The 27,821-nt window shown below is 41.6% G+C and overlaps 1 protein-coding gene across 1 annotated transcript; it reads left to right on the forward strand.

Annotated features, from left to right (window-relative positions):
- The first annotated feature begins 374 nt into the window (after positions 1 to 374).
- Positions 375 to 27,807, forward strand: dync2li1 (dynein, cytoplasmic 2, light intermediate chain 1). Its single transcript, XM_078230533.1, has 13 exons — positions 375 to 478; positions 2,435 to 2,552; positions 3,830 to 3,864; positions 4,931 to 5,000; positions 8,582 to 8,670; positions 10,479 to 10,665; positions 13,408 to 13,476; positions 13,586 to 13,663; positions 14,400 to 14,479; positions 14,917 to 14,987; positions 18,905 to 19,002; positions 23,506 to 23,598; positions 27,447 to 27,807. Exons 1-13 carry the CDS (start codon positions 465 to 467, stop codon positions 27,513 to 27,515), a joined length of 1,071 nt encoding a protein of 356 aa, XP_078086659.1. The 5' UTR covers positions 375 to 464; the 3' UTR covers positions 27,516 to 27,807.
- The last annotated feature ends 14 nt before the right edge of the window (positions 27,808 to 27,821 follow it).

Consider the following 27,821-nt stretch of genomic DNA (forward strand, 5'->3'; position numbering starts at 1 on the left):
GCTGACAAAGGGTCATCCAGACTTGATATGTTGGTTCTATTCTCTCTCCACAGATGCTGTCTCAGACCTGCTGAAATGTTTCAGCACTTTGCAATTTTGTTTCAGATTCCAGCATCCGCAGTATTTTATCTTTATCTTAGTGCAGATTTTTAAATCCTGATGTGGCAATAAACCATGCAATGGGATTTTGAAACCCTGCCGTGATTCCAAAACATGCAGGGCAACATATTTACAATATAGTCACTTTCCGACTTGTGCCTCTCTTCCTATGGGACCCAATGACGTCACTTGTTTGATGTACTACAATTCCCAGAGTGCACGGCGGGGGTGGGTGCGTGTGACGTCATATGCTGTGCGTGGCGACGCATGCTTCCCATGGCAACGGGGCCTGAGCGACCTGTGTGCGGAGCCGAGATTCAGGTTGAAGTGAGGTCGGGGAGCAGGCGGGTGTTTCACTGTGCAGGATGCCCCGGCCGAGGTGAATGGTTAATGATGATTGTCGCTGAATAGTTGGACGTGGAGGGAAGGTGGGAGCAGCGGCCCGGGGCTGGACACAGACACACAGAGCTTACTGTCAGCAATCTCGGCATTGGTTTTAGTCTGGGGGGGTGGGGGGAGATACACTCCTGCTCAATCCCCGCAGCCTCACTTTATAACCCCGACCACCTACTGCCTTCGGTAACCACTTGGGGCCACGAATGGTCAGACTTTGATAACTGTGAACTATGGGTGGCACAGTGACCCAGTGGTTAGCACTGCAGACTCACGGCGCCAGGGAGCTGGGTTCAATCCCCAGCCTTGGGTCACTGTCTGTACGGAGTCTGCATGTTCTCCGTGTGTCTGCGTGGGTTTCCTCTGGGTGCTCCAGTTTCCCCTCTCAGTCTGAAAGACGTGCTAGTTAGGTGCATTGGCCATGCTAAATCCTCCCTTAGTGAGGATTTATCCTCCCGAACAGGCACCGGAGTGTGGCGACCAAGGGATTTTCACAGTAACTTCATTCCAAAGTTAATGCAAGCCTACTTGTGACACTAATAAATAAACTTTAAAAAAAAAAATTTCACACCCAGTTACTTCCACTTTGATGTTCCCAGTAATCTTTTGTTTATGCCCCTTGTCACTTGTTTTTTTCAGTGTTTATATTCTCTAAATTTTGAATAATTATGTGTGATAGAAAGGGGGAGGGGGCACGTAACTGCCTTTAACAAAAACAGAAAATGCTGGAATATCTCAGCAGGCCTGACAGCATCTGTGGAGAGAGAGTAGAAACAACGGGTGAGATTCTCCAGCCTCCCACCACATGTTTCCTGCCCGCGGGAGGTGGTGCGTTGTTTGCTAGCAGCGGGATTTTCTGGTCCTGCCACTGTCAATGGGAAGTCCCATTGACATCACCCCACGCCGGCGGGAAAACGGCTGAAGGTACCAGCAGGACCGGAGAATCCCACTGGCTTGAACCACCAGAGAATTCCAGCCAATGTTATGAGTCTGGATAACACTATGTCAGAGCTGAGGGCATAGAAAATCAGACAAGATTTATACTATGAGGACAGAGGGGAGCTGTAATTGGACAAAGGAAATGTAAGTGGTGACGCTAAAGGCTGAGAAAAGTGCTGAAAGTGTTCATTAATTGATCGGAATGTGTGAATGGCAGACCAGAGGTACACAATGTTCAGGGACTACCTAAGGAATGTGACAGTCGCCCTGAAGCCTGAGAGAGTGCAGGTTGGGAGACAAGATGGAGAGTGAGATTGGAGAAATGGAAAAATAGAAGTAAGAATGAAAAGTGATACTGTCTTTTACATTCTTGGGATGTTTCAAACCACTTGACAGCTACTGAATTGTTTTGAGGTGTAGTCCCTGTACCAGAGGCAACTATTCACAGCAAGTAAATAAATGGATGAAGCATTTTGTTGGTCTTGATTGCTCGATGAAAGTTGGACAAGAAATTCTTTCAATAGTGTAATGGCATATCTACATCCACTCAGATGGTCACATTGAAAGTATACATCTCACCATAACCTCTGCTGGAGTACATGAAGTCTGATTTTTCTTTAACAGTATTAACTTGTCCTTAGAACCAGTCTTTCTCAAGTTGATAGTTTTCCCTACAGAGTCAAATGTTGCCCATGTTTTAAATAAAAACCAGGAGATGTCACATTTTAGATGTAAAAAGAGCAAAAAATAACCCTGAGAATATTTGAAAATACAAATAAAAATGGGAAATGCTGATAATACAAGCAGGCTTTTAAGAGTTTGAAAACAAAATAAGTTAGCATCTTGGATGGAACTCATTTTTAAGGTTTTGTTAAACTAAAATATTCTTTTTGAGTGTAATTTTTTGGTGATTGGTACAAATGCCCAGAAATATCATTGCCAGAAGATAAAATGGCTTGTTTTGAAACGTTCTTCATGTATGCGCATCTCCTTTCATCTACAGTGACACTCTCTGGGATATAGCTGTGGCTCAAGTTTCAAAGAAGAATGAGGAGAAAGAAAATGAAGAAAACTTGGAAGTCAAGGAACGATCTGTATTCTTCTTGGGAAATAAGAGTGGGGTAAGCTGCTAGGTTCACTTTCAAAGCTAAAGAACAATATTTGCAGTATGTCTCCCACAAGAAAAACACTGCTGTGGAACTGCAGGAGTGGATTCTAGTGGCCATGGTATGTTACAGAATAGAAAGGTACAAAACTGCATTTGTAGTTCCAGTACAAGATTAGAGTTGATGCTGATTGAAGGCTTATTGATTTTTCCACAAATAGGAAGGGAAAATCAAGTGGTCAGTTGCTCCCACACTGGAGAAACAGAAATAGCACAACTGTTTGCGTCCATCCAAATCTCAGTGAGGGACGCTGCAAAATGTTCCACAAAATTTTGGTATCAAAATGTTATTTAAAGTAACAGTTAATGTCTGTCGATTTCTTTGTCCTGATGTATTACATTAAATTGGAATTTAATTTTAATCTCATTTTTTTGGTTAACATGCTGTTTTGCCAATTGATGCCAAGTAATAAACATTCAGCCCTGTGATATTTACATCCGATTCACTATAAGATTAGGTTTGTTTGTGAGAAACATCTGCCTCTCTGTCTTTGGTGATGAACAGGAATAAAGGATGTTGGAAGAGGTGACAGCGGTATCTCCTCTTTCTTTAAATGTCCCCATGTAATGGTCTGCTCCCAGATCAAGACCTCTCCCATACCCTAAAAATATGCATTTGTGTTTTTGAAAATGCCACCTCTTGACAGCCTGAAGAAAATTCATTGTGTGGAAAATTCTGGGGAAGATCACAAACTGAAACATTTTTGGTATTGAAGATTTTGACATCCATTTTGAAAAGTTCACATTTGCATCATTTTGAAAGATAGTGATAGTACTGTATTGTTTATTCTCTCCTCTCTCTCACATTGCAGAAAATCTGAGTGAAATGTAGGTTCAATGTCCCCACATACTACTCCCTCATAATACTCATAACTGTGCGAACCTACCAAAGAAAGTGAGGTTCTTCTGGAATGTGGGAGAGAATATAAGGGTGTGAGTTTCCAACCAGTACTCAATTCAATGTGGCATTAATAGGGGTTAAAATGGCAGATCACCCCCCTTCTCAATTGCATTGTTCATGTCAGTATGGTGCAAATTATCACACTGACTAAAGTTTCAATAATCAATAAGTTATATTTATATGCGTATTTTATGTAATTTTAATTTTGGCAATTTCTGCTCCATGAACAATTTCCAGAGCAAATTAATTGAGAATTATTAACTTTGCTTATTGACAAATATATGCATACATGTAGAAAATTACATACTTGTCATTTGTGTTTTATTTTACAGGGAAAATCGACAATTATACTCAGGTTTCTTGATAGGTATGTATTAATTTGTGAAATTTAGAGGACTGAGTAATGGCAGCTTATGAGAAATTGGGTTGGAGCTACTCCAAATTAACCTTTGAAAGCTGGGCAGGATTTTACCTTTCTGGTCAGGACTCTGAGAAATGGTTTTAATTGCAGAAAGTAGCCAGTTCTTACTCAATCTGGCCTCCAAGAAAAATAGCAGGAACCTGTACAGTAACAAGGAATCAGCATAGTGGCTGGCATGGAGAAATTCCACATCTATCCAGCTCCAAAGTTTAAAGTTTATTTATTAGTGTCACAAGTAGGCTCACATTAACACTGCAGTCAAGTTACTATGAAAATCCCTTAGTTGCCACACTCAGGCACCTATTCGGGTACACTGAGGGAGAATTTAGCACAGCCAATGCATCTAACCAGCAAGTCTTTCAGATTGTGGGAGGAAACCGGTGCACCCGGAGGAAACACATGCAGATATGGGGAGAACATGCAGAGTCCGCACAGCCAGTGACCCAAGACGGAATTGAACCCAGGTCTCTGGCGCTGTGAGGCAGCATTGCTAACCAGTCCCATCCTTATAATTGGGACCAAAAATGACCTCTGTTAGAATTGAGTTTATGATTATTTTGTTAGATATGATTATTTTGTTAGGGCGGCACGGTAGCAGAGTGGTTAGCACTGCTGCTTCACAGCTCCAGGGTCCCGGGTTCAATTCCCGGCTCGGGTCACTGTCTGTGTGGAGTTTGCACATTCTCCTCGTGTCTGCGTGGGTTTCCTCCGGGTACTCCGGTTTCCTCCCACAGTCCAAAGATGTGCGAGTTAGGTTGATTGGCCAGGTTAAAAAATTGCCCCTTAGAGTCCTGGGATGTGTAGGTTAGAGGGATTAGCGGGTAAAATATGTGGGGGTAGGGCCTGGGTGGGATTGTGGTCGGTGCAGACTCGATGGGCCGAATGGCCTCCTTCTGCACTGTAGGGTTTCTATGATTTCTATGATATAAGTGCAGAGGAATATGTAAACTTTTCAATAATAGTCTGCCAAATAAATATGATTTTAATGCTTGCAATGAACTTATCATTACAGGGATGAAGTGCCAAAGCCTACTTTAGCTTTGGAATATACTTTTGGAAGAAGAGCAAAAGGACATAACACTGTACGTACTGGCATTACTGTGTTAAATACAGATTCATTCCAAGCAGGAAAGCAACTGGCATTTGTGCCTGTGGGTCAACCTTTTATTGCTAAGTTTCCCACTGACAGCTGTCACAAAGATGTCTGGACTAAGACTGAGATTAGCCCACCCTTGTAACTGGTCAGATAATGAAGAATAAATAGGGGGACATCAGGATATTATGGATCAGAATGTTAATTATAACAGAATACTAACTTTCTTGCTGTGAAGCAGAATATTAAGTTAGCTTGCACACCTAAATACATAGGGGCAACACTGTTTTAATTACTTGGCCTTATTCAAGATGGCCTGAGAGTAACCATGGCAAAGACCTTCAAAATTTATCTGATATGACTGTCAACATTATGGGACATGATATTCCAGAGTAAGCCAGTACTGAAGGTCTTGAAGGTGAAATATACATATTTGTTTTAGATTTAGCACTTCCTTGTAAGCCCTCGCCCTCCAGCTCCCGACAAAAAAACAACAAAAAATTATTATTGATCTGCTGACTGCACTTTCACGAGCTACTGGGTCCAATATATCTTCTTGCTAAATTACGTTAAAAGCTTTCATTCGATCCCACTTAATTTGGACAGTGCTTTTGCCCTGAAAGTCCCCAGGCTATCTATCCAAGACTTGTAACATGTATTCTGCTCCCCATATGACCCTTAACAAGTTATAGATCTTTTATAATCTGACATGTCTCCAAAGAAATAATAGATTTGACAAAGTCATTGATTGAATGTAGTTATGATGCCATTATCTCTCAAACCAGCCTGTCTAGCTTTAAACAGTAATGTTTTGCTACTTGTAATATTTAAGTGTGGTGAACCTGTTACCCTGAAGTATGAATAGGTGTATTGATTCAACATGTATTAATAGAGGGATCTGAAAGCAGCCATTTTGCGTAGTATTTCATATCCAGATGTTCAAGAATGATGAACTGAATGGGAAATGCTCTCAATTACCCACATCATAGATCAGTGGAGCAGAACTTCATAATATTATGTAGAACTTCTACAGAAATGGTCTGTTCTAAACTGCCTCTACATAACGTTTAAAGATACATTCAGGGAGAACTGATTAAAAATTGTGTGTACACTGTTTCTGAACATATGTACCCATCATCCAAATAATATGTGCCTCTCAAACCTTTGAAAAGGTAGTTGTTTCTATTTGTGAAATTTTATTGCGACTTCACATTATGTATCTATGTGGTCAGGGATTTTAATAATTACAGTACTTTATAACTTATAATCATGAATTCAATTTTTTCTTACGTTTGTCTTAAAATAAATTGTAACTGCATTTCCAGTGATAATTACTTGATCAATACTATCAATTTTCTGCCACTGGAGGGCATTGGCATAATTTGCAATTACTATATAATCTACCAAGCAAAGAAATGCTGGAAATCGGAAATAAATTTGGGGTGAACATTTTGGCTGTGGACCCATCAGGAGGTTTGAAGCACTGAGTTCTGATAAGGGTCTACACTCAAAACATTGACGTGGTAACATGGGATTGTGGTGCATTTCCTGGCATTTCTATTTTACTGCACACAGCAAAGTACACTGCTGCTACCTAGTGGTAGAACATTACAGAAATCTCACAGGCAAAGAAGGGTTGCTGACGACCATTTGTCCAAATCTGAAACAATTACTGGATTGGCATAAGATTGTGAGAAAAAGGAGCAGAAACAGCAGGCCATATGGCCCCGCAATCAAGCCTGCTCCACCATTGAATAAAATCATGGCTGATCTGATTGTGGCCTTCACTTTCCTGCCTGACCTTGCCTAACTCTTGACTTCCTTGTCAATCAAAACTCTGTGTCACTGAGCCTTTAATATATTCAAAGACACAGCCTCAGCTGCTCTTGTGAAGAGAATTCCAAAGTCTAACAATCCTCTGAGAGAAAAATAAGCTTCCTCATCTTTGTCTTAAATGAGAAACCTGTTGGGGGTGATCTTACTTTCTTGTCCTGCCGTCTATGGGCGGGGCGAGCCAGTAAGATTGCGAGTGAGATAGGTGAAAAATCGGGTTCATGCCCGATTTCTCACCTAACGCATTCTTACTGGGCCCAGAAATTTAGCAAAATCAGCCTCGCAACCAGAAAAGGCGCAAGGCTGATCTCAATATTTAAATCTGTTTAAATGGAGGTTTAAACATTATTAGTGAGCCGGGACACATTCATCCAGGCTCACTTGCCTTAGTGGCCACACCAGTGAAGGTCCTCATTGGCGGGGATCGCATATGGTCTACATCACCCTACCATGATGGCCTCACTAGTAGGACCGGAGGCCATTGAGGCCCCCTGAGAGGTTGGGAGCTGGAAGGGAGGAGTGCCCCTTGGACAGTGCCAACCTGGCACACTGATAGTGTCCACTGGCACCAGGCAGTGCCAAGAGGTGGGGCCTAAGGGGAGGAGGCCTGGATGGCGGCCGGGCATAAGGGAAGGTGGGCGGGGGCATGCTGCACACTCGGCAACCGGCGATCAACTGGGCCCAGGGGGAGGGGAGGTGATCAGCCTCAGAGGCCAGTGATCGTGGGTGGCGGGGGGAGGATTCGGGCGCTATCCGGGGGCAGGCAGAGAGATCTGCACAAGCACGATTGTGCCTGTACTGCCAGCTGGCGGCTTTCCGGTGAGCAGAGGCCCAGCCATCTCCCCCTTCTGGCAGGAAACTGATTTAGCAGTATTTTTTGCACAGAATGGCATAAGATTGGACTTGTGGCCTCACCAAAAATAACGGACCTGAAATTCCCATTTTCACGCTTGTTCGGGACTTAGAATTTTAGAAATGATCGCCCTCCCCCATTACTTTTAAACTGTGCCCCCTAATTCTACACCCCTCCAAAAGAGGAAGCATCCTCCCAGAATCCAACCTGTCAAGTCCTCTCAGGATCATTTATGTTTCAATAAATGTTTCATTCTGCTACCAATGAATATAGGCTTAACTTGCTGAACCTTTTCTCATTAGACAACCCATTTATCCCTGGAATCAGCCGAGTAAACCTTCTCTGTATTGTTTCCAATGCAATTCTGTTCTTCCAGGAGACCAAAACTCTACACAGTACTCCAGAACGAGTCTCATTAAAGCTCTGTATGTCTGTAGCAACACTTCCCCACTTTGATACTCCATTCCCCTTGAATTAAAGACCAATATTCCATGTCCCTTTGCAAACACTTGCTCTTGTTGCATACAAGCTTTTTGTGATTCATGTAACAGGGCACCCAGATTCCTCTCCATCATAGAAGTGTCTCGATTTAAATGATATTCTGCTTTTCTTTCTTCCTGACAAAGTGGACAAACATTTGAACTCTTTAGAAAATAAAATGTTAATATAGTTGAAATGATGTGGAGATGCCAGCGTTGGACTGGGGTAAACACAGTAAGAAGTCTCACAACACCAGGTTAAAGTCCAACAGCTGTTGGACTTTAACCTGGTGTTGTGAGACTTCATACTGAATATAGTTGAAACCAGGGGTAGCCATCAACATGAGATTATGTATGGTAGTTTGTTACTCTAAATTTACTTTCTACCTTTGCACTGTTTTGCAGCCAAAGGATATTGCTCACTTTTGGGAACTAGGTGGTGGAACATCACTATCTGATCTTGCTCAGATTCCAATCACCATCGACAGTATAAGGTTTGTGTTTGTGTCTTTCTGAAGTTAAATACGACCTGAAGGATATTAGAATACAAAACAAAATTCTGTTTTAACCAGAATTTCTTTGTTGTAATTTTTTATACTTGATTTGCTTTTTATTTTGCTGTACAATGGTGAAAATATCTGACAACTGCTTAATACTTCACTACACTGAAATTGCTATCCTGTATCTTACGGCCTTTGTTTTGCTACTCTGGTGCTCCTATGGACATTTCCACCCATGTTTGTAGCAGGTTTCCTTAAATCCCATTTTTTAATAAATCCAAAGCTATATTATATATTTATTTATTATATAGCTCTTCATTCCACTAGAAATATATTGTGCCCACATTACAGACTTTTAAGATTGTTAATATCCTTTTCTTTTCCTTTTTCCTCCCCTTCAGTTTTCTCCTTCAACGGAGGCAAGTGTGAAAATAGCTCCCACAACTCTACTAATGCTATTGTAACCCCTAAAATAATTCACAAGACTAGACAGCTAGACTAGACAGATACCTTGTCTATCAGTTGATATTTTTTATACAAAGAACTGTTTGGATTTTGGTGCCTTTTGTGTTTCGACTTTGTATAATGTAGACTTTGCATATTTACTTTGTGGGGAATTGGAAGTGACGTTCTTCCATTGGCTGTATGCTACAATATTACTATATTATTCATGTAGGTTCCCCATATCAAAGATGCTAAAAGTAACTTGTAAATACTGGGTTTCTTGATGGAACCAATAAGTCTAGAAAGAGGGCAGTTATTCCCATCGGAGATGTACATAATCCCAGAATCAAACAGTTGTTTTGAAGGTAAAAGAAAATTAATTTAAATCTCTATCTGGGATAACCTAGGAGTGAACCTGCTATGGGGATAGTTTGCAGTGAACTACCCATTTTTGTGGGATTTATCTATGCGCTTTCTCAGAGAAACAAGCAGAATCAGCTTAGAAGGCTGTGAGAAACATGCCAGCAGAGTTAGTGTTGAAGGCTATGAGAAAGGAATTGTGTATTTGCCAGCAGCCAGAACAAGAAGCATAAAAAGCCATTTGGAATCAGGGGTGTTCCTAATGTTGAGTCACTAAGCAGGAATTGCGCTTGAGGTCCGTGCTCGGAATGAAAAGTCTAAGTGCATGAGGAATTAAAATTGTCAGATCAGCCTGGTAAAGCAGTGGAAGCGATTGGCAGTGGAATGCTTGGAGTGAGAGAGCAAGCTCTGGAAATCTTCAGTGCCAGACTGGAAAACTGAGGAGAATTAAAATGAATCCCGAAGAGCTGTAGTACCCCCAGCTTGCTCCCAGGAGAAGTGAAAGAACTCTCAAGATCCTGGAAAATAAAGGGGAACTCTTGGTTGGAATTAAACGCGCATCGGAAAGTGTTCTGTTAAGATTTTTGGGTATAAGTAATAAAAGTATATAAAATATAGTGTTAAATTAGTAGGACTTGCTTTATTTAATTCTCGTACAGAAAATGTTTTTGTTTAAAACATGAAATCTTGTGACATAACCTCTTTCAGTCAAAAACTGAAAGTTTGATTTTTCTTAAAAGTTAAAGGTCTCCCTTGAGATCATAACACACAAAAAGAAAAACTTTGCTACATAGATGAGGTACCATATCTATACAATTTGCTGGTTAATCCATTAGAATTTAAAACTTTGTCACGTGTATGTTCTGTAATGGGCTTAGACGATATAATTTGATATGGTGATATGGGTGACATCTTCTGAAGAGAAAGATCCTACTGTTTAACAACTTAAAATGCATTGAAAGCAATTGAAGGCATTTGTGTTGTTCTATTTGAATTAGGACCCTTTCTATTGTTTTGGTTTTGGATCTCTCCAAACCCAATGACCTCTGGACAAGTATGGAGAAACTGCTGATTGTGACAAGGAATCATATAAACACGGCTATAAATGAACTGAGCAAAAAAGATTCCATAAATGTGAATGACATCAAGCAAAGGACCTGGAAAACTTTGCAGAGGAATCATCCGGTGAGTCTAGCTTTGAAGAACTCTCTTTAACATCAGTAATATAGCATTCAAAACTAATTTAATAATGAATTGTATTGATTGCTGAGTGTATTTTGTTTAGTGCATGAGAAGTCAAGGTTTAGTCTTCAGCTTAATCATTCTTGAACATCTGGATATGAAAAACTATGCAATTATCCTCTCGAGTATAGAGGATAATTGGAGCAGGTCACATATATGTAAATCAATCCTTGCTTTAAAGTAATTAATCTGTAATTTTTGTATAATACTTTGATTTTTATATGATTTAAAGTTAAATAGCAAACATTAAAGTTAAAGGTTATTTATTAGTGTAACAAGTAGGCTTACATTAACACTGCAATGAAGTTGCTGCGAAAACCCCCTGGTCGCCACAGTCTGGCGCCTGTTCAGGTACATCAAAGGAGAATTTAGCATGGCCAATGCACCTAACCAACACCTCTTTTGGACTGTGGGAGGAAACCGGAGCACCCAGAGGAAACTCATGCAGACACGGGGAGAACGTGCAGACTCCACACAGACAGTGACCCAAGCCAGGAATTGAACCTGGATCCCTGGCGCTGTGATACAGCATTGACAGCCACTGTGCCACCGTGCCACCCTCACATAATGGCAATTTGCTAAACAGAGAAATAGGGTTTCTATGTAGTGCAAATTGAGAAGCCAAAAAACGTGTGTAATTACATTGTGATTAGTTTACAGATGCATTTTCAATTATTTAAATGGATATAAATATTTATAACAGAAAAGCAAAATTAACAGAAGTAGGATTATGGAGACAGGAAGTGAGGACAGACAGAAGTTTTTCACATATTTATTTGGGTCAGCATGTATCAAATTGATCAACTCCCCCGTCTGTGTCACTCATTATTCTTCAATTCATCCTCCGAAGAAACCGCTTATTTACTAGCGATTCATGTATAATCTGGACTGCCCTGGATGATCCAAAGGGCCTGATTTTACCAAAACTTTAAATCGCGGTAAAGTTGGGCGTCGGGCCTATACCGCGATCTGCATTCGATTCTGAGCAGATCGCGGCTTTACCGACACCCGTGCCCGAATCAGGCAGCCCGACGATTTAAATGCAATAGCATGCATTTAAATCGACTTAATGAACCGCGCGCCCAACTCTACCGCCAAATCCCACTTTACCGTCTTCTGACCCGATCCGGATCCGCGCTTTTAACGACCTGGTAAATAAAAGTCTGAAGTCGTCGCTGCAGCTTCTGAAGAGCAGGCTCAGAGCCTGCAACGGCTCTCTGACCCAGGTCATCCTCTGGTTGGGGGGGTGGGACCCACATCATCCTCTGGTCGTTGGGGGGGGGAGGGGTGGGGGGTTCCGCCGCCACTCTGCGGGCAATCCCTTCTCCCCGCCGGAGGAACGAATCCCTCCTGTTGGAGTGGACGTGCGGCCATGCCATCCCACAAAACCTTCAGGATGAAGCGATTCCTCACTAAGAAGATGAAGCGGAACCGGCCGATTCCACAGTGGATCCGCATGAAAACCGGCTGCAAGATCAGTACAAGTCCAAGAGGAGACACTGGAGAAGGACCAAGCTGGGCCTGTAAAGGGATACACCATCACTGGTACACTACCAACCACAGCCATCTCTCCCGCTCTCTTGCCCCTACAGGGAAGAGTAATCTGTGGCTGGTAGTGTACCAGTGATCGTCAGAGAGCCGCTCTCTCCGCTTTCTGCTTTTTTTTTCGCGCCCGGGCACGCTCTGTCAGATTTTTTTTGAACTGTGCATGCGCAGTTCAGAGCTCTGATCAGTCCGCCAGCGCTAAGCCCTGCCCACAGCACGGATCGGACTGGAGCCGGCAAAATGCGTCTGGGCGCGCTGGAAAGAGGATTCCAGGCGCGGATCTATTTGACACCTGGATTCGGCACTTAGACTCAAAATGGTAAAATCAGACCCATAGTCTTGATTATAAAAAACAATGCAGCTCAAACAAATGGTGTGACAGTTGTCTCTGGAATTATCTATGAATTTAGCACAGGTGTGGGTGTGTTTCTCTTTTTTCCCATTTTTAAATGATGCACTATCTATGGCCAGGCTTTTAGATATGGGAAATGGTGATTAGTCAAACCTTGCTGCCTGTACTTGTTTTGAAATGTGAGTGTCATTTTTTTTTTTCTGTCCCATTTCTTTAAAATAACAATCAAATTGTCATTAAGCTCTCCCATGAGTGGCAGTATTATGATAAAATCCTATCAGAAACACCCACGCGTACACACAAACATGCTATTGCTAATTTGTCAGCTTGCTACACTTTGGTAAAGGTTTTAAAGAGGCTAATATTGACTTCAAAATATTCTCTCTTTCACAGTGATATTCTGAATTAATCTTGAATATCAAAAGATATTCCTTTGAAATTAGTACCCCTCTTGGTGATGTACACCTTCCATCTCAAATACTCTGGTATTAGATGGCATCAGTTTTAATCTTTTATTTTAATCATAATTGGGTAAAATAAACTGGAATTTATCGGTAGAGGTTCATAGCACTGGTGGTCTTTTGTGTCTCTGCCAGCTCTTAACTAGAGCTGTCACAACATTTTAGTAGCATGTCATTTGACTTTAGCCTCGAGTGTGTTTGAGTTGGATTTGGGTACAGATAGTTTGGAGTTTTCTCTAGCTATTTTGTACAGGTGTGTCCGGGTGTATGCATTCCTTAAGCATCAAAATACATTTATTTTTTGTTTCTCTTTTAAAATTCCAACAGGACTGGGAACTAATTGATCCATTTCCCATTCCTCTTGTTATAATTGGGAGCAAGTACGATATTTTTCAGGTATGGTGCAGATTACACTATCAGTTTCAATTGCTGCATTTTCATAACTTAGTTATTGTTGTGAACATTGTCATGCTCTTGATTTGTTAACGGCTGGTTCTTTCTATAGGATTTTGAGTCTGAAAAGAGAAAAATAATCTGCAAGACACTGCGCTTTGTAGCCCATTACTATGGAGCTTCATTATTGGTATGTTTGGATTATTTACGTGACTGTATTTAGAATCCGTCTCTTTGGGTAAATGTTGATTTGTTCTACTTCAAGAGAAGAAGATCACAGAGACAGGGTCCCATTTAAGAGCTTTGCTTACAGTTATGAAAGCAATTTGTCCCTTTTGATTTGCATACTGAATAATCAGTGTTGATCCCAAGATGACCAATACTCAGTCATCCACTCCAGTTCTTCCTAGAATGAGAGATTTTTGTGAACTCAAATTTTGATGATTTTTATTTTTGGAGATAATGTTACAGAATGGGCTAGATGCAAAGCTAAGTTTACTCTGCCCTGCTCCAACAATATGCTGGCCTCAATTTCAGAAGAAAGCTACCTCTACATTTTCTACCAGTCATCTGTGTGAGATATTTGAGTAAGATTGCTGGTTTGCACAAAACATTTGGTAGTTAGTGCTGTGAGCTCTCAATCAGTAAGAATTGGTTTGAGACAACTAAACCCAATGAATATAATACTCTTAATCTTCATTTCAACATCTTTGAGTGTAGGTACAGAGTTCTTGCACACCGTGCCCCACCAGATCTTAGGAAAGCAAAGAAAAAAATACCCAATGCTGTCAAAATGGTTTCACATTTATATAATTTTTTTGTTTCAATCTTACTCATATCTATTGTGTAATATGTAAATACGTGAATGGGTAAGAAATTAGAAGAGGAACATTCATGTCAAATCCTAAACGAAAGTATCTATTTAGTTTTTCAGCAATAAAGCAGAAAGCACAATATCTAAGATGCGGACAGTCCTAAACCATTTGGCATTTGGCACTGACAGAAGGTGAGCAACATGTATGTTTTACTTGCAGTGCCTATGTCTTTGCGCGATGATTACTTAATAAGGAAAATAGGTCCGAGATAAGGTGAGCAACATGTATATTTTATCTGCAGTGCCTCTGCCTGGGCACGATGATTACTTAATAAGGAAAATAGGTCCGAGATGTAATGCCATTCTTGAAATGTGTTTGTGGCATAAAATGCTGACTCTTATTCTTGTCAAGAAACAAAGATAGTTAAGCCTCTACACACCTCTGTGGTTTGCTATCAGCTGGTCTTAACCTTCCAGCCTAAAAATATACCAGCATGACATAGGAAGAGAGCCCTCTGTCTGCCCAGCAGACAGTTTTTCTTTGCCGACTTTACATGGTTTTGAAAAGCCTTTTTTTTAAACAAACATGTAACTCTTCGAAATCTCTAATGCTGTTTTATGTTTTATAGCAAAACTGTATCTGTAGAGTACAACAAGCCATTGTTTGTTCCAGCTGGACTGGATTCACTGAGTTTGATTGGTAAGTAACCAAAAATTATTTTACTACAGTAGTTTATAGTGGTGAGGGGCTACAGTATGCAACAGGGATTCAGGTTCGATCTCATACAGTCTACACGAAAGGAAATTAGAAATCAAGATTGTCCCTTTGGATTCAGTTCCTGACTTCCCAATAACTGGAAACATTTTGGGCAGAATTTTCCCGTCCTGCCCACCACGGGAATCATAGCGGGTGGTACAGGACCATGCAAAGGTCCATTGACTTAAGGCAGGATTTTGCAGTTTTGGGGCGAGCGCAGATGGAAAATCCCGCCTGGGTCTTAACTTGCCTAGCTCCAGTTGTGTGGCCTGAAAGAAAAATAGAGTTTCCTCTTAGAAAATACATTTTTATTATTTGATGAGTTCTTATAATAAATTACCCTTATAATAAATTACAGTGCATGCGAATAACTGAAAACTGAACAAATAGCCCTTAGGCACGCATTGCGACCAATTCTTCTGTCTGCGATCTTCCAGCCAGTTGTATTTTTTTGTGTTAGAATGATTGTGTATATTTTGTGCCATAGCCACAGTAAGGACCCAGTTTGAAAATTGGTAGATCAAGAGTAAATTTCTCTGTAACTTGGTTTGGAGACACGAAACACTTTTGTGTGCACATTAGCTGACCAAAAATAAGTCTCAATAATTTTCAAATAAAAACAGAAAATGCTGGAAATACTCAGCAGGCCTGGTGGAAGTATCTATGGATAGAGAAAGATTCAGGAGCGATTATCCAAAAACAATTCTAATGTGTCGAATTTGTGTAAAAACTGGAGTAAATCCTGCTGGTTTTTTTCAGTGGGACTTTAAAAATGAAACTCCCACACTCTATGCGCTGCAGAGATCACTAGCGTAAATCAGTCCAGAAATCATTGGGCGGAGCCGACGATATAATGCTGAGCAGGCCACTGCGCATGCGCCAATCTGTCAGCGCCGAGATCGGCACAGGCGCAGTGGCCCCTATCTGCCGGCCTCCCGATTGCTTGTCAACCCCGCAACCTCTGCATCACCAGCTATGTGATACCCTCGATCCCATGGCCCAATTGCTGGTCCCCCAAATATGCCTGGGCCAGCCATGACCCCACCTTGATGTACGCAACCCCCCGCCCCCCCCCCCCCCCCCCCCCCCACATCGGCAGCTCCAACCCTGTAGCCGGCTGACACCCCGATGGCCAGCCCCAATTGCTGGCCTCCCTCCATCTGCTCACGATCCTGAGTGCAGAGTGGCAGTGGGGCCCCTCCACTGCCAATGATCACCCCCAATACGCCCCACTCCCTTGGCACTGCCTGATGCCCCCTGTGCATTGGCACTTTGCCCCCTGGGCAGTGTCAGGGGTCCCAGGCTGGCACTGTCAAGGTGGCAGTGCCCGGGGGCACCCCCTTGGTGCCCGATCCTTTGGGGGGCCTCCATTGCCGCCCTTCACTCCAGCGGGGCTGGGCCGCCAGCTCCCTGCAAGTGGGGAGCTATACTAAACTCCGCTGGAGTGAAATATCCTGGCGGGGAGGGAGAGGCTAGCATGCCCGGAGACTTCAGTCCCAGGCCTGCTAATGAGATTCAAGTGGTAATTAAATAGTGATTTAAATAAATTATGCAGTTCCGTGCCGATTTCTGACGTGGAGCTGAAGGCGCCAGAAATCTGGATGCCAGAGACACATGGAAGCAGCGTAGTGGGAGGGGAGAATCACCCCCTCAATGTTTCAAGCATTCAGATGAAAAGTTATTTGATCTGAAACATTAACTGTTTCCTTTTCCATAGATGCTGCTAAATATTTCCAGCATTTTTGATTTTTATTTCAGATTTCCAGCATCTGCAATATTTTGCTTTCATCCCATTAGTTGCTGTTGCAGTTAATAACTTCCTACCATATGCTCCCAGTGGGCAAGACTGTGCAATGGAAGTGTGCTCAAAAATTTGCCCTATTGTTTCAGGAATGTCAGAATCCCCCGAGTACTTAATCCAAGTGACAGCTCTTCATATGTGGTTGACTATGAATTTCATTCGGCTATTCCATGGAGGACAGAGTATTCAACTCCAGCTCACCTGACATACAAACAAACAAGTCTTGACCAGCTGTCAAGACTGGGAATCCTGTTTTTTAAAAAATCTTTTCTGCCTTATAAACAGCAAGTATTGATGTCAGTACTTGCATTCCAGCTGAAATCAACATGGAATGAAGGATCAAACCTGGGCCTTCCTGACATATGGAGCTCCATGTCACACTGAGCAATACGTGCTATGTACTTCCAGATATTTCATACTTAGAACTGTGCTTTTTATTTGCTATTACTTGTATGTTCAACATTAATCCGCTGATTTAAAATTCCAAAAATGCAGTAACATTAGGAGGTAGATTCATTTGATTTACGAGAGCTAAAGATATTAGATCCACACTCAGGTACCACAGCAGAATCAGAACAAGAACAGGAACAAGAAAAAAGATGGAAAATTATAGGCCAATTAGCCTAACCTCAGTTGTTGGCAAAATTCTAGAATCCATCGTTAAGGATGAGATTTCTAAATTCTTGGAAGTGCAGGGTCGGATTAAGACAAGTCAGCATGGATTTAGTAAGGGGAGGTCGTGCCTGACAAACCTGTTAGAGTTCTTTGAAGAGATAACAAATAGGTTAGACCAAGGAGAGCCAATGGATGTTATCTATCTTGACTTCCAAAAGGCCTTTGACAAGGTGCCTCACGGGAGACTGCTGAGTAAAATAAGGGCCCATGGTATTCGAGGCAAGGTACTAACATGGATTGACGATTGGCTGTCAGACAGAAGGCAGAGAGTTGGGATAAAAGGTTCTTTCTCAGAATGGCAACCGGTGACAAGTGGTGTCCCGCAGGGTTCAGTGTTGGGGCCACAGCTGTTCTCTTTATATATTAACGATCTAGATGACGGGACTGGGAGCATTCTGGCCAAGTTTGCCGATGATACAAAGATAGGTGGAGGGGCAGGTAGTATTGAGGAGGTGGGGAGGCTGCAGAAAGATTTAGACAGTTTAGGAGAGTGGTCCAAGAAGTGGCTGATGAAATTCAACGTGGGCAAGTGCGAGGTTGTACACTTTGGAAAAAAGAATAGAGGCATGGACTATTTTCTAAACGGTGACAAAATTCATAATGCTAAAGTGCAAAGGGACTTGGGAGTCCTAGTCCAGGATTCTCTAAAGGTAAACTTGCAGGTTGAGTCCGTAATTAAGAAAGCAAATGTAATGTTGTCATTTATCTCAAGAGGCTTGGAATACAAAAGCAGGGATGTACTTCTGAGGCTTTATAAAGCACTGGTTAGGCCCCATTTGGAGTACTGTGAGCAATTTTGGGCCCCACACCTCAGGAAGGACATACTGGCACTGGAGCGGGTCCAGCGGAGATTCACACGGATGATCCCAGGAATGGTAGGCCTGACATACGATGAACGTCTGAGGATCGTGGGATTATATTCATTGGAGTTTAGGAGGTTGAGGGGAGATCTGATAGAAACTTACAAGATAATGAACGGCTTAGATAGGATGGACGTAGGGAAGTTGTTTCCATTAACAGGGGAGACTAGGACGCGGGGGCACAGCCTTAGAATAAAAGGGAGTCACTTTAGAACAGAGATGAGGAGAAATTTCTTCAGCCAGAGAGTGGTGGGTCTGTGGAATTCATTGCCACAGAGGGCTGTGGAGGCCGAGACGTTGAGCGTCTTCAAGACAGAAATTGATAAATTCTTGATTTCTCGAGGAATTAAGGGCTATGGGGAGAGAGCGGGTAAATGGAGTTGAAATCAACCATGATTGAATGGTGGAGTGGACTCGATGGGCCGAATGGCCTTACTTCCGCTCCTATGTCTTATGGTCTTATGGTCTTATTGGAACTTCCTAATGTTACTACAACTACCATACTTTATTTAACATATACGCAGGGTCTCCATCAGCTGCTGAAGTTGACTTGGGAAAGATAAATGCACGGAATCCAATTGATCTGTGGAAGAAAATATATGAGAGGCTATTTCCGACTGAGGTAACATCGCCATCTATTTGTAAACTAATGGTCCAATATATTATTTTGCTGCATGCTGATTTCGGCAGAGTGGCACAGTGGTTAGCATTGCTGCCTCAGTGCTAGTGACTCGAGTTCGATTCCCGGTTTGGGTCACTGTCTGTGCGGAGTCTGCACGTTCTCCCTGTGTTTGCGTGGGTTTTCTCCGAGTGCTCCAGTTTCCTCCCGCAGTCCGAAAGACGTGCTGGTTAGTACATTGGCCATGCTAAATTCTCCCTCAGTGTATCCAAACAGGCGCCGGAATGTAGCGACTAGGGAATTTTCACAGTAACTTCATTGCAGTGTTAATGTAAGCCTACATGTGACTAATAAGTAAAAACTTTAAAACCTGCAAAACTGCCATGTGAACCACATTATTTCTAAATGCATAATTTATTTCATAACTAGAAATATTATTGTTAATTGCAATAGGGGTTTTTTTGAGGTTGAGGTGGAACTATATTTTTGGGACAATGTACTAGATGCATAACTGCACACTTAGCTGTGTTATACGTCACCTGAGAGTACTTGTTTCTGCCACTGGGGCCTGGATTTTCATACCTGAGGAAGGTGTACAGAGTCAGGAGCCTTTCTTACTCTGCCTTGAGAAAACATTACCTGAATGACAGGATCTTTGTTCCAGGGGCTTGGATGCAAGATGGAGCTGGCCCGGCTGCCCTTCAGAAACAGTTCAAAGGTGGATACAGAGGCTGTTCAGTGCCTTGACAGGCTGCTTAAAAGGACCACCTCCATTTTCTGGGACTTTATCCCAGCTGTGTTATTAAATATTAGACATTCTAGCCCTCACATGCTCACCTCCCTATACATTCCCCATGAATCCTGCCCTTTCATCCACCCTTAATGGCCTGTCATATCCTCCATGCCAACCTATGCGTCTCCACCCATCCCAATGGCTCACGCACCCTTCGCTCCCATCCACACTCCTCTACCTATTTCAATGGCAACTCACACCCTCCATGCCAACCCATGTCCTTCTATCCACGCTCAAAATCCCCCTTATACCTCCATGCCAACCCTGCTCCTCCACCATTTCTAAGGCACCCTGTATCCCTAAACCAACAATGCGACTCAAGACCTCCTATCCATCCTCATGGCCCCTTATGGCGTCTATGCCAACTTAGTGCCAACCCATGTTCCTCACCTCTCATCCTTTGCCATTATTCCGTCCATGCCAACTCACCCAGTATTCACAAGGGTCAGACCTCAATAAGTCATGGTGAGTTGAAGTTAAGTTCTAAATATCAACTACAGACTTTGCCACATAAAAAGAAACTTTCCATCATAAAAACCCATTCAATGCATTTAAATTAAATCAAGTACTTAATCCCTTATAAAACAAACATTTGTATCATAGCCCCACATCAAAGACAGATAATTCTTTAAAAACCTCTTGGAACTGTCAATCAAACTGTGAACTTCTAGCTGCCCAATATGATAACAGGTCATGAAAAAGTCAAGCAGTAATAATGCTATAATGATAGCACTTAGGGTTATGTGACCAAACATTTATTGAAACTGAAAGGACTTATTTTTTTCAAACCAGACCCAAGCAAGCTTGTTCTTTGCAAAATTTAAAGGGCTGGCCATTTAAATAACTTGACAGCTTGATAGTTCCATCGACCTTTTCATCCTTTATAGACATTTACGTGTACTCTTTAGAAAAAAAAGTAACTTGCACACTGCAGAATAAGGCTTTTGCTGCAGTGGAAATTAGGTTTGTTTGCACTCAGCATTGAGCCCGCCCCCATTCTGCTACGAGTGAAAAAAGGATATGCTGGAAATGGGATGGAACTTCAGGATTCAGGTTCGCTGCACCGCTTTAGATATGCCAAGGAGTCTCCAAGACTGTGAAAATCTAGGCTTTGGTATCTAAAATAAGAGGTGTCCATTCTTCAGTGCTAACATTGCTAACCTTGATGGGCATGAAAAGAGTCTGAGAGCAGACACATGGTCCCTCAGTGGCTTAACAGCAACCTGAAGTATCCTTTGAATGGGATGTTAAACCAAGATCCTGTCCACTTGTTTCATTGAATTAGGTGGATGTTCAAATTCCCATGGCACATTAAAAGAGCAAGGAGTTCAGCAAAAGCTCAACTCCTGTCCCATTTAACTAGTAGAGTAAATAACAGACCTGTGAATGGTCAATCATCTCATGGCTGCTGTGTTTGTCTGCATAACAGCAATCATAGACTTCAAATGTAATTCGTTGTACGAAGCATTTTGAGACGTTAATATGATGAATGCTATCTAAATGCAGTTTTTGAAAAATTAAACATCCTAATCAGCGTCATAAGAGCAGAAAGTGATAACATTGTGGAAGGAGGAGGATCCACCTAAAATATCTTCTCATAAGCTGCCTTCAACCGGTTCTAAAGTGCTAAAGACTACATGGACACTAATGAGAAAACAGATTTAGATTACACATTTGGGCTTCTCTTCCTAAACCCCTGCGCAGTGCTACTTTTTCCCCGATCATCAAAAGGGCTCCTCAATACCTATACATTAGAATCATAATGTGCAGTGCAGAAGCAGATCATTTGGCCCATTGAGTCTACACCAACAATAACACACCTAGGCCCTGTCCCTGTAACCCCATGTATTTACCCTGCCAGTCCCCCTGACACTAAGGGGCAATTTAGCATGGCCAATCAACCTAATCCGCACATCTTTGGAACAAAGAACCAAGAACAATACAGCACAGGAACAGGCCCTTCGGCCCTCCAAGAGCGTGCCGCTCCCTGGTCCAAACTGGACCATTCTTTTATATCCCTCCATTCCCACTCCGTTCATATGGCTATCTAGATAAGTCTTAAACGTTCCCAGTGTGTCCGCCTCCACCACCTTGCCTGGCAGCGCATTCCAGGCCCCCATCACCCTCTGTGTAAAATACGTCCTTCTGATATCTGTGTTAAACTTCCCCCCCTTCACCTTGAACCTATGACCCCTCGTGAACGTCACCACCGACCTGGGGAAAGGCTTCCCACCATTCACCCTATCTATGCCTTTCATAATTTTATACACCTCTATTAAGTCTCCCCTCATCCTCCGTCTTTCCAGGGAGAACAACCCCAATTTACCCAATCTCTCCTCATAACTAAGCCCCTCCATACCAGGCAACATCCTGGTAAACCTCCTCTGTACTCTCTCCAAAGCCTCCACATCCTTCTGGTAGTGTGGCGACCAGAACTGGACGCAGTATTCCAAATGCGGTCGAACCAACGTTCTATACATCTGCAACATCAGACCCCAACTTTTATACTCTATGCCCCGTCCTATAAAGGCAAGCATGCCATATGCCTTCTTCACCACCTTCTCCACCTGTGACGTCACCTTCAAGGATCTGTGGACTTACACACCCAGGTCCCTCTGCGTATCTACACCCTTTATGGTTCTGCCATTTATCGTATAGCTCCTCCCTCTTGCACAGTATTTCTACCAAAATGCATCACTTCGCATTTATCAGGATTGAACTCCATCTGCCATTTCTTTGCCCAAATTTCCAGCCTATCTATATCCTTCTGTAGCTTCTGACAATGCTCCTCACTATCTGCAAGTCCTGCCAATTTTGTGTCGTCCGCAAACTGACTGATCACCCCAGTTACACCTTCTTACAGATCGTTTATATAAATCACAAACAGCAGAGGTCCCAATACAGAGCCCTGCGGAACACCACTAGTCACAGGCCTCCAGCCGGAAAAAGACCCTTCCACTACCACCCTCTGTCTTCTGTGACCAAACCAGTTCTCCACCCATCTAGCCACCTCCCCCTTTATCCCATGAGATCCAACCTTTTTCACCAGCCTACCATGAGGGACTTTGTCAAACGCTTTACTAAAGTCCATATAGACAACATCCACGGCCCTTCCCTCGTCAACCATTCTGGTCACTTCTTCAAAAAACTCCACTCCACTTTGGAGTGTGAAACGAAACTGGAGCACCCGGAGGAAACCCACACAGACACGGGAAGAATGCGCATTTGGACAGATACGCAGATAGGAAAGGTTTGGAGGAATATGGGCCAAATGCAGGAAAATGGGGTTAGCTTAGATGGGCATTTTGGTTGGCATGGGCCAGTTTAGGCTGAACAGCCTGTCTCCGTGCCGTAGATTCTATGATTCCGAACAGACTGTCACCCGAGGCCAGAATTGAACCCGGATCCCTGGCACTGTGAGGCAGCAGTGCTAACCACTGTGCCATCATGCTGCCCTATTTGAGACATCTTCAGGCATTTCACTTTTTTTTCAAACAACTGCTCAGTGCCTGTTCTCTTCCCACCCCGTTCCTGTGAAGGACATTGAATAGTGTAATGTACATACATGTATTCCTTTTATTCAGTGTAAGTCTGTTGTGAATACTACACATGGAATCTACTTATGACTAATGTTATGTATAGAAATTCTGAAACCTTAACGTTTGTATTGCTGCTATAGGTACTTTTTTTAACAGATTGTTTTGTACATATAGAATACCAGTAAATTGAAAGATATTAGGGACCCAGCTAAAGACCCACAGTATGCTGAACCTGAAGTGGATGCAATGAGGATACAGAAGGATCAGGTAATATACACAGTTGGCGAAATGCACTATATGTGTTTATCTGACAGACTTCTTGTCCATTCCAGTCCATGCTGCATAAAACTTACTAAAAGTAAGAGTATTTGATTTTCCTTAATGAGCTTTATTGCTCATCATGGTCAGACACAAAAAGCCTCCAAAACAAACTGCTGAGAATCTTTCTCATGCTAGGAGACATTTTGATGTTATGAAATGACATCGTGATGCTATGTAATGCAGTTTTTTGTTAAAAAAGACAGCCAATTCTCGATCACTAGAGCAGAAAGTCATTTTTTTGTTGGAGGAGGAAATCCAAATAAAATGCTCCTAAGCCAACAGACTGCTAATTAAGCATGTTGGCCATTTCCTTACTTTCTGTTATAGCCTCACTCAGACCTGTATTTAATAGGCCCACGTTCACTTTTAACCACTCATTTTTTCTTCATGTATTTATAAAATCTTTTGCTATTAGTTTTGACAATCCTATTTTTTGCATCTCCTATTTCTATTTGTTGTTTTTTATAGCTGTCTCAATATGCTTCATCTTCACTTTCACTTGCATTGTGTAAGCCTGTTAGTTTGATGCTATTACCTTGATTGTTGACCATGGTTGCTTAACTATACAAGTGGAGCTTTATCTTATTGGGATATGTTCTGATTTTGCATCATACTGTGTACTTTGACTACAACCCAATGTTTGTCTGTAGGTTTACCTGATAGCTCAACCCAGTGTACTGTTGTCAGTTTGTTTCTCATCCTTTCAAACTTTGCCTTACATAAATTTCAATAATGTTAGCCAAAGTTTTGATTTCATCAAGTATTATTACAAACTACCTGGGTGAAAATTGAAATCATAGTTCATATCTTAGTGTCTATATTATAAGTTTACTTCACAGGGCATGTTGTATATTCATTGACCAAAATGACTCAAACAAGAGTTGTCTTTGACTCATTTCTTATATAACTTGTGAGATAATTAAAGAGATCACTACGGATTTTACTGCAGCAGTTCTCATAGGACAATGTCCCCTAGTTACCTTTCGTAAAGTCAATCAATACTCTCTGTTCAAAGGTTGGATGATAGAAGTTTAGTTAACCCAGATGGACTGTGAACTCAATGGACATATCATTTTATGTAAATTTAGCCTTGAACTAAAGATTTTGAACTCTCTACAAGTTTAAAGTCTGATTATCTTTGGTTATTTCAGTTCATTTGAATTGTCTTGCTTTTTCTTTATGGATTTAATGGTGACCTCATACATGTTCAAAATGAATAACTATCAATGGTTCATATGTGGTGTACAGCAATGTGTGAGATGCTCTTTGGAGAGTTGATACAGGCTCGATGGGCCAAATAGCCTCCTTCTACATTATAACACATTATAGGGATTCTGTGAATTCGATGGGTCTACTGTTTGTCCGCAACATATGTCCCACATTCCTAGCTATATGTCCTATGCCTTCTGCTATTATCGTTCTGCAAACTGTACACAGGAGGTAAATCAGCAAATTATGGTGATTTACCCCCTCTTTTGGCACTTATCGATCTGAAATTATTTTCAGGTTAACAATTCTATGTTGTATACTTTAGAAGAAAAGTTATTAACTATTGTTGCTGTCTGGTCTCTCCTGTCAGGTGTATGCACTTGTCAGAACCGGAGTGAGCAATGACAAATTTCACTTTATGATGAGCAAAATGCTTAATCTTTAATAGGTGCAATAATACTGTGCAAGATAGCAAAATAACTTCCTCATAACCTTTAGTAACCCATTGAATTATCTCTTGTTGATCCAGTGTATGAACTGTATACTGAACACAACATTCATGTACTTTAATCTTCCCAATAAAAGTGCAGTACACAAACCATATCGGAAAACCAAATCCACAGCTTCGATGGATATATGTCAGTCAGTGCTACTTAATCAAGATTTCTAAATATTGAAATAGATTTGTAATCCCATCAATTTTAATAGAAGGTAGGAGAATGTAAATGAACCTTCCTTGGAGTCTTCCATAAGACATAGGAGCAGAATTAGGCCACTCGACCCATCGAGTCTGCTCCGCCATTCAATCATGACTGATATTTTTCTCATCCCCATTCTCCTGCCTTTTCCCCATAACCCCTGATCCCCTTATTAATCAAGAACTTATCTATCTCTGTCTTCAAGACACTCAATGACCTGGCCTCCACAGCCTTCTGTGGCAAAGAGTTCCACAGATTCACCACTCTCTGGCTGAAGAAATTACCCCTCATCTGTTTTAAAGGATTGTCCCTTTAGCCTGACGTTGTGCCCTCTGGTTCTAGTTTTTCCTACCAGTGGAAACATCCTCTTCATGTCCACTCTATTCAGGCCTCGCAGTATCCTGTAAGTTTCAATAAGATCCCCCCTCATCCTTCTAAACTCCAACGAATACAGACCCAGAGTCCTCAACCGTTCCTCATATGACAAGCTCTTCATTCCAGGCATCATTTTTGTGAACCTCCTCTGGACCCTTTCCAAGGCCAGCACATCATTCCTTAGATATGGGGCCCAAAACTGCTCACAGTATTCCAAATGGAGTCTGACCACAGCCTTATATAGCCTCAGAAGTTCATCCCTGCTCTTGTATTCTAGCCCTCTCGACATGAATGCTAACATTGCATTGGCTTCCTAACTGCCGACTGAACCTGCATGTTAACCTTAAGAGAATCTTGACAATGACTCCCAGGTCCCTTTGTGTTTCTGATTTCCCAAACATTTTCCCATTTAGAAAATAGTCTATATCTCCATTCCTCCTTCCAAAGTGTATAACCTCACACTTTTCCACATTGTATTCCATCTACCACTTCTTTGCCCACTCTCCTAACCTGTCCAAGTCCTTCTGCAGACCCCTTGTAAAGGTATGATTGCACCACTTTCTGGGAGGGAAGTGTTTTGAAAATAAAACTGTCTTTGATTGTAATGCTGAAATGTATGCTGAATTAAGGTGGGGGACCTTTATACCAGCACACCCACGTAATTCAACATTATTTCAAAATCCTGCAGCACTCTGAAATTGAGCTTGGTAGGATTTCAGCCACAACTCTGGTACAGAAATTGCAGTAAGGAAAGGTGTGATAGAAATCGGACATGCCTTGATTTATTAATTGGACAAAAAAAACTTTCTTCTACACTATTACTTCTGATTAGAAACCTGGCGGGTGGTGGGGGTGTGGATTTCTGAATGGCACATTTAACGTTTACTGCTTTTGCAGTACTATTAAACTGGTACGGTCCGCTTCTCGCGATCCAGTGGCTTTTGTTTTACAATTGTATGTCCTGACCCTTCCTACTTCAGCTGTGTTTTAATTGCCAGCTCAGACTGGGACCATGCCAAGCTCGCATTTCAGACTACCTGAGAGGGTCCAGTAACAAGTATGTTCTCACATGTTAATGCAGACTGATTACACACACACACACATCGATCAATATATTACTTATGTAGCCATAGCCTTTGAGTTTAGGAAAGTTAGGCTTTACTGAAGTAATATTTTAGCTACTGAGGAGGGCAAGGAAAAATATATATTTGAGTATTATAATGTTTACTGATCATTAACATTAATGCACTTTATTTAAATAAATCGATTTGTAGGTTCAAATGTCCAAGTGTCTAATTTGGTGAATGAACATTTAGTTCACCTTTTGAAGACGCATCCAAGTTACTAGTGTACAGAGTAAAGGGTCTCTGCAGCTCCTTGGTCTGTATTGTTTATCTAGATATTGAGCGGAAAAGGGTATTACCATTACTGAATTATTCAGCTGCACTTGGTACTAATTGTTGCTAAACTAACAACGACAATTCTCTAATGTCATTTTATCTTTTTTTTCAGGAACTTGAGCAATATAAAAGAAATGCTTCCAAATCATGGAAAGAGATGCAATTTGACACACGGAGATAATCTTACCTTCAGTATTTGTATGCATCATTTTACATTTTAGTTTTGAAAATGCATAATTTTGTATATTTTGAAATGAAATATATTTTGACAGTATGTTAGTATTTATTTCCAAAAAGCATCCAGTGTTCTAAGCATTTTACCTATCACTTGTTTTATATTAATATATATTCATATATTTTAGTTCTACTTCAGTGATTTTTTTCTGAACTTTTTTCATGTTTAGTAATTGTGTATTCAAAATGACAATGGTTTATTTAGTATATATTAAAAAGGAAGAAATTTGTGGTTCTGTACACTTGTGAAATT

Source organism: Mustelus asterias, chromosome 15 (assembly GCF_964213995.1).
Source record: "Mustelus asterias chromosome 15, sMusAst1.hap1.1, whole genome shotgun sequence".
In the NCBI taxonomy this organism is placed as follows: domain Eukaryota; kingdom Metazoa; phylum Chordata; class Chondrichthyes; order Carcharhiniformes; family Triakidae; genus Mustelus; species Mustelus asterias.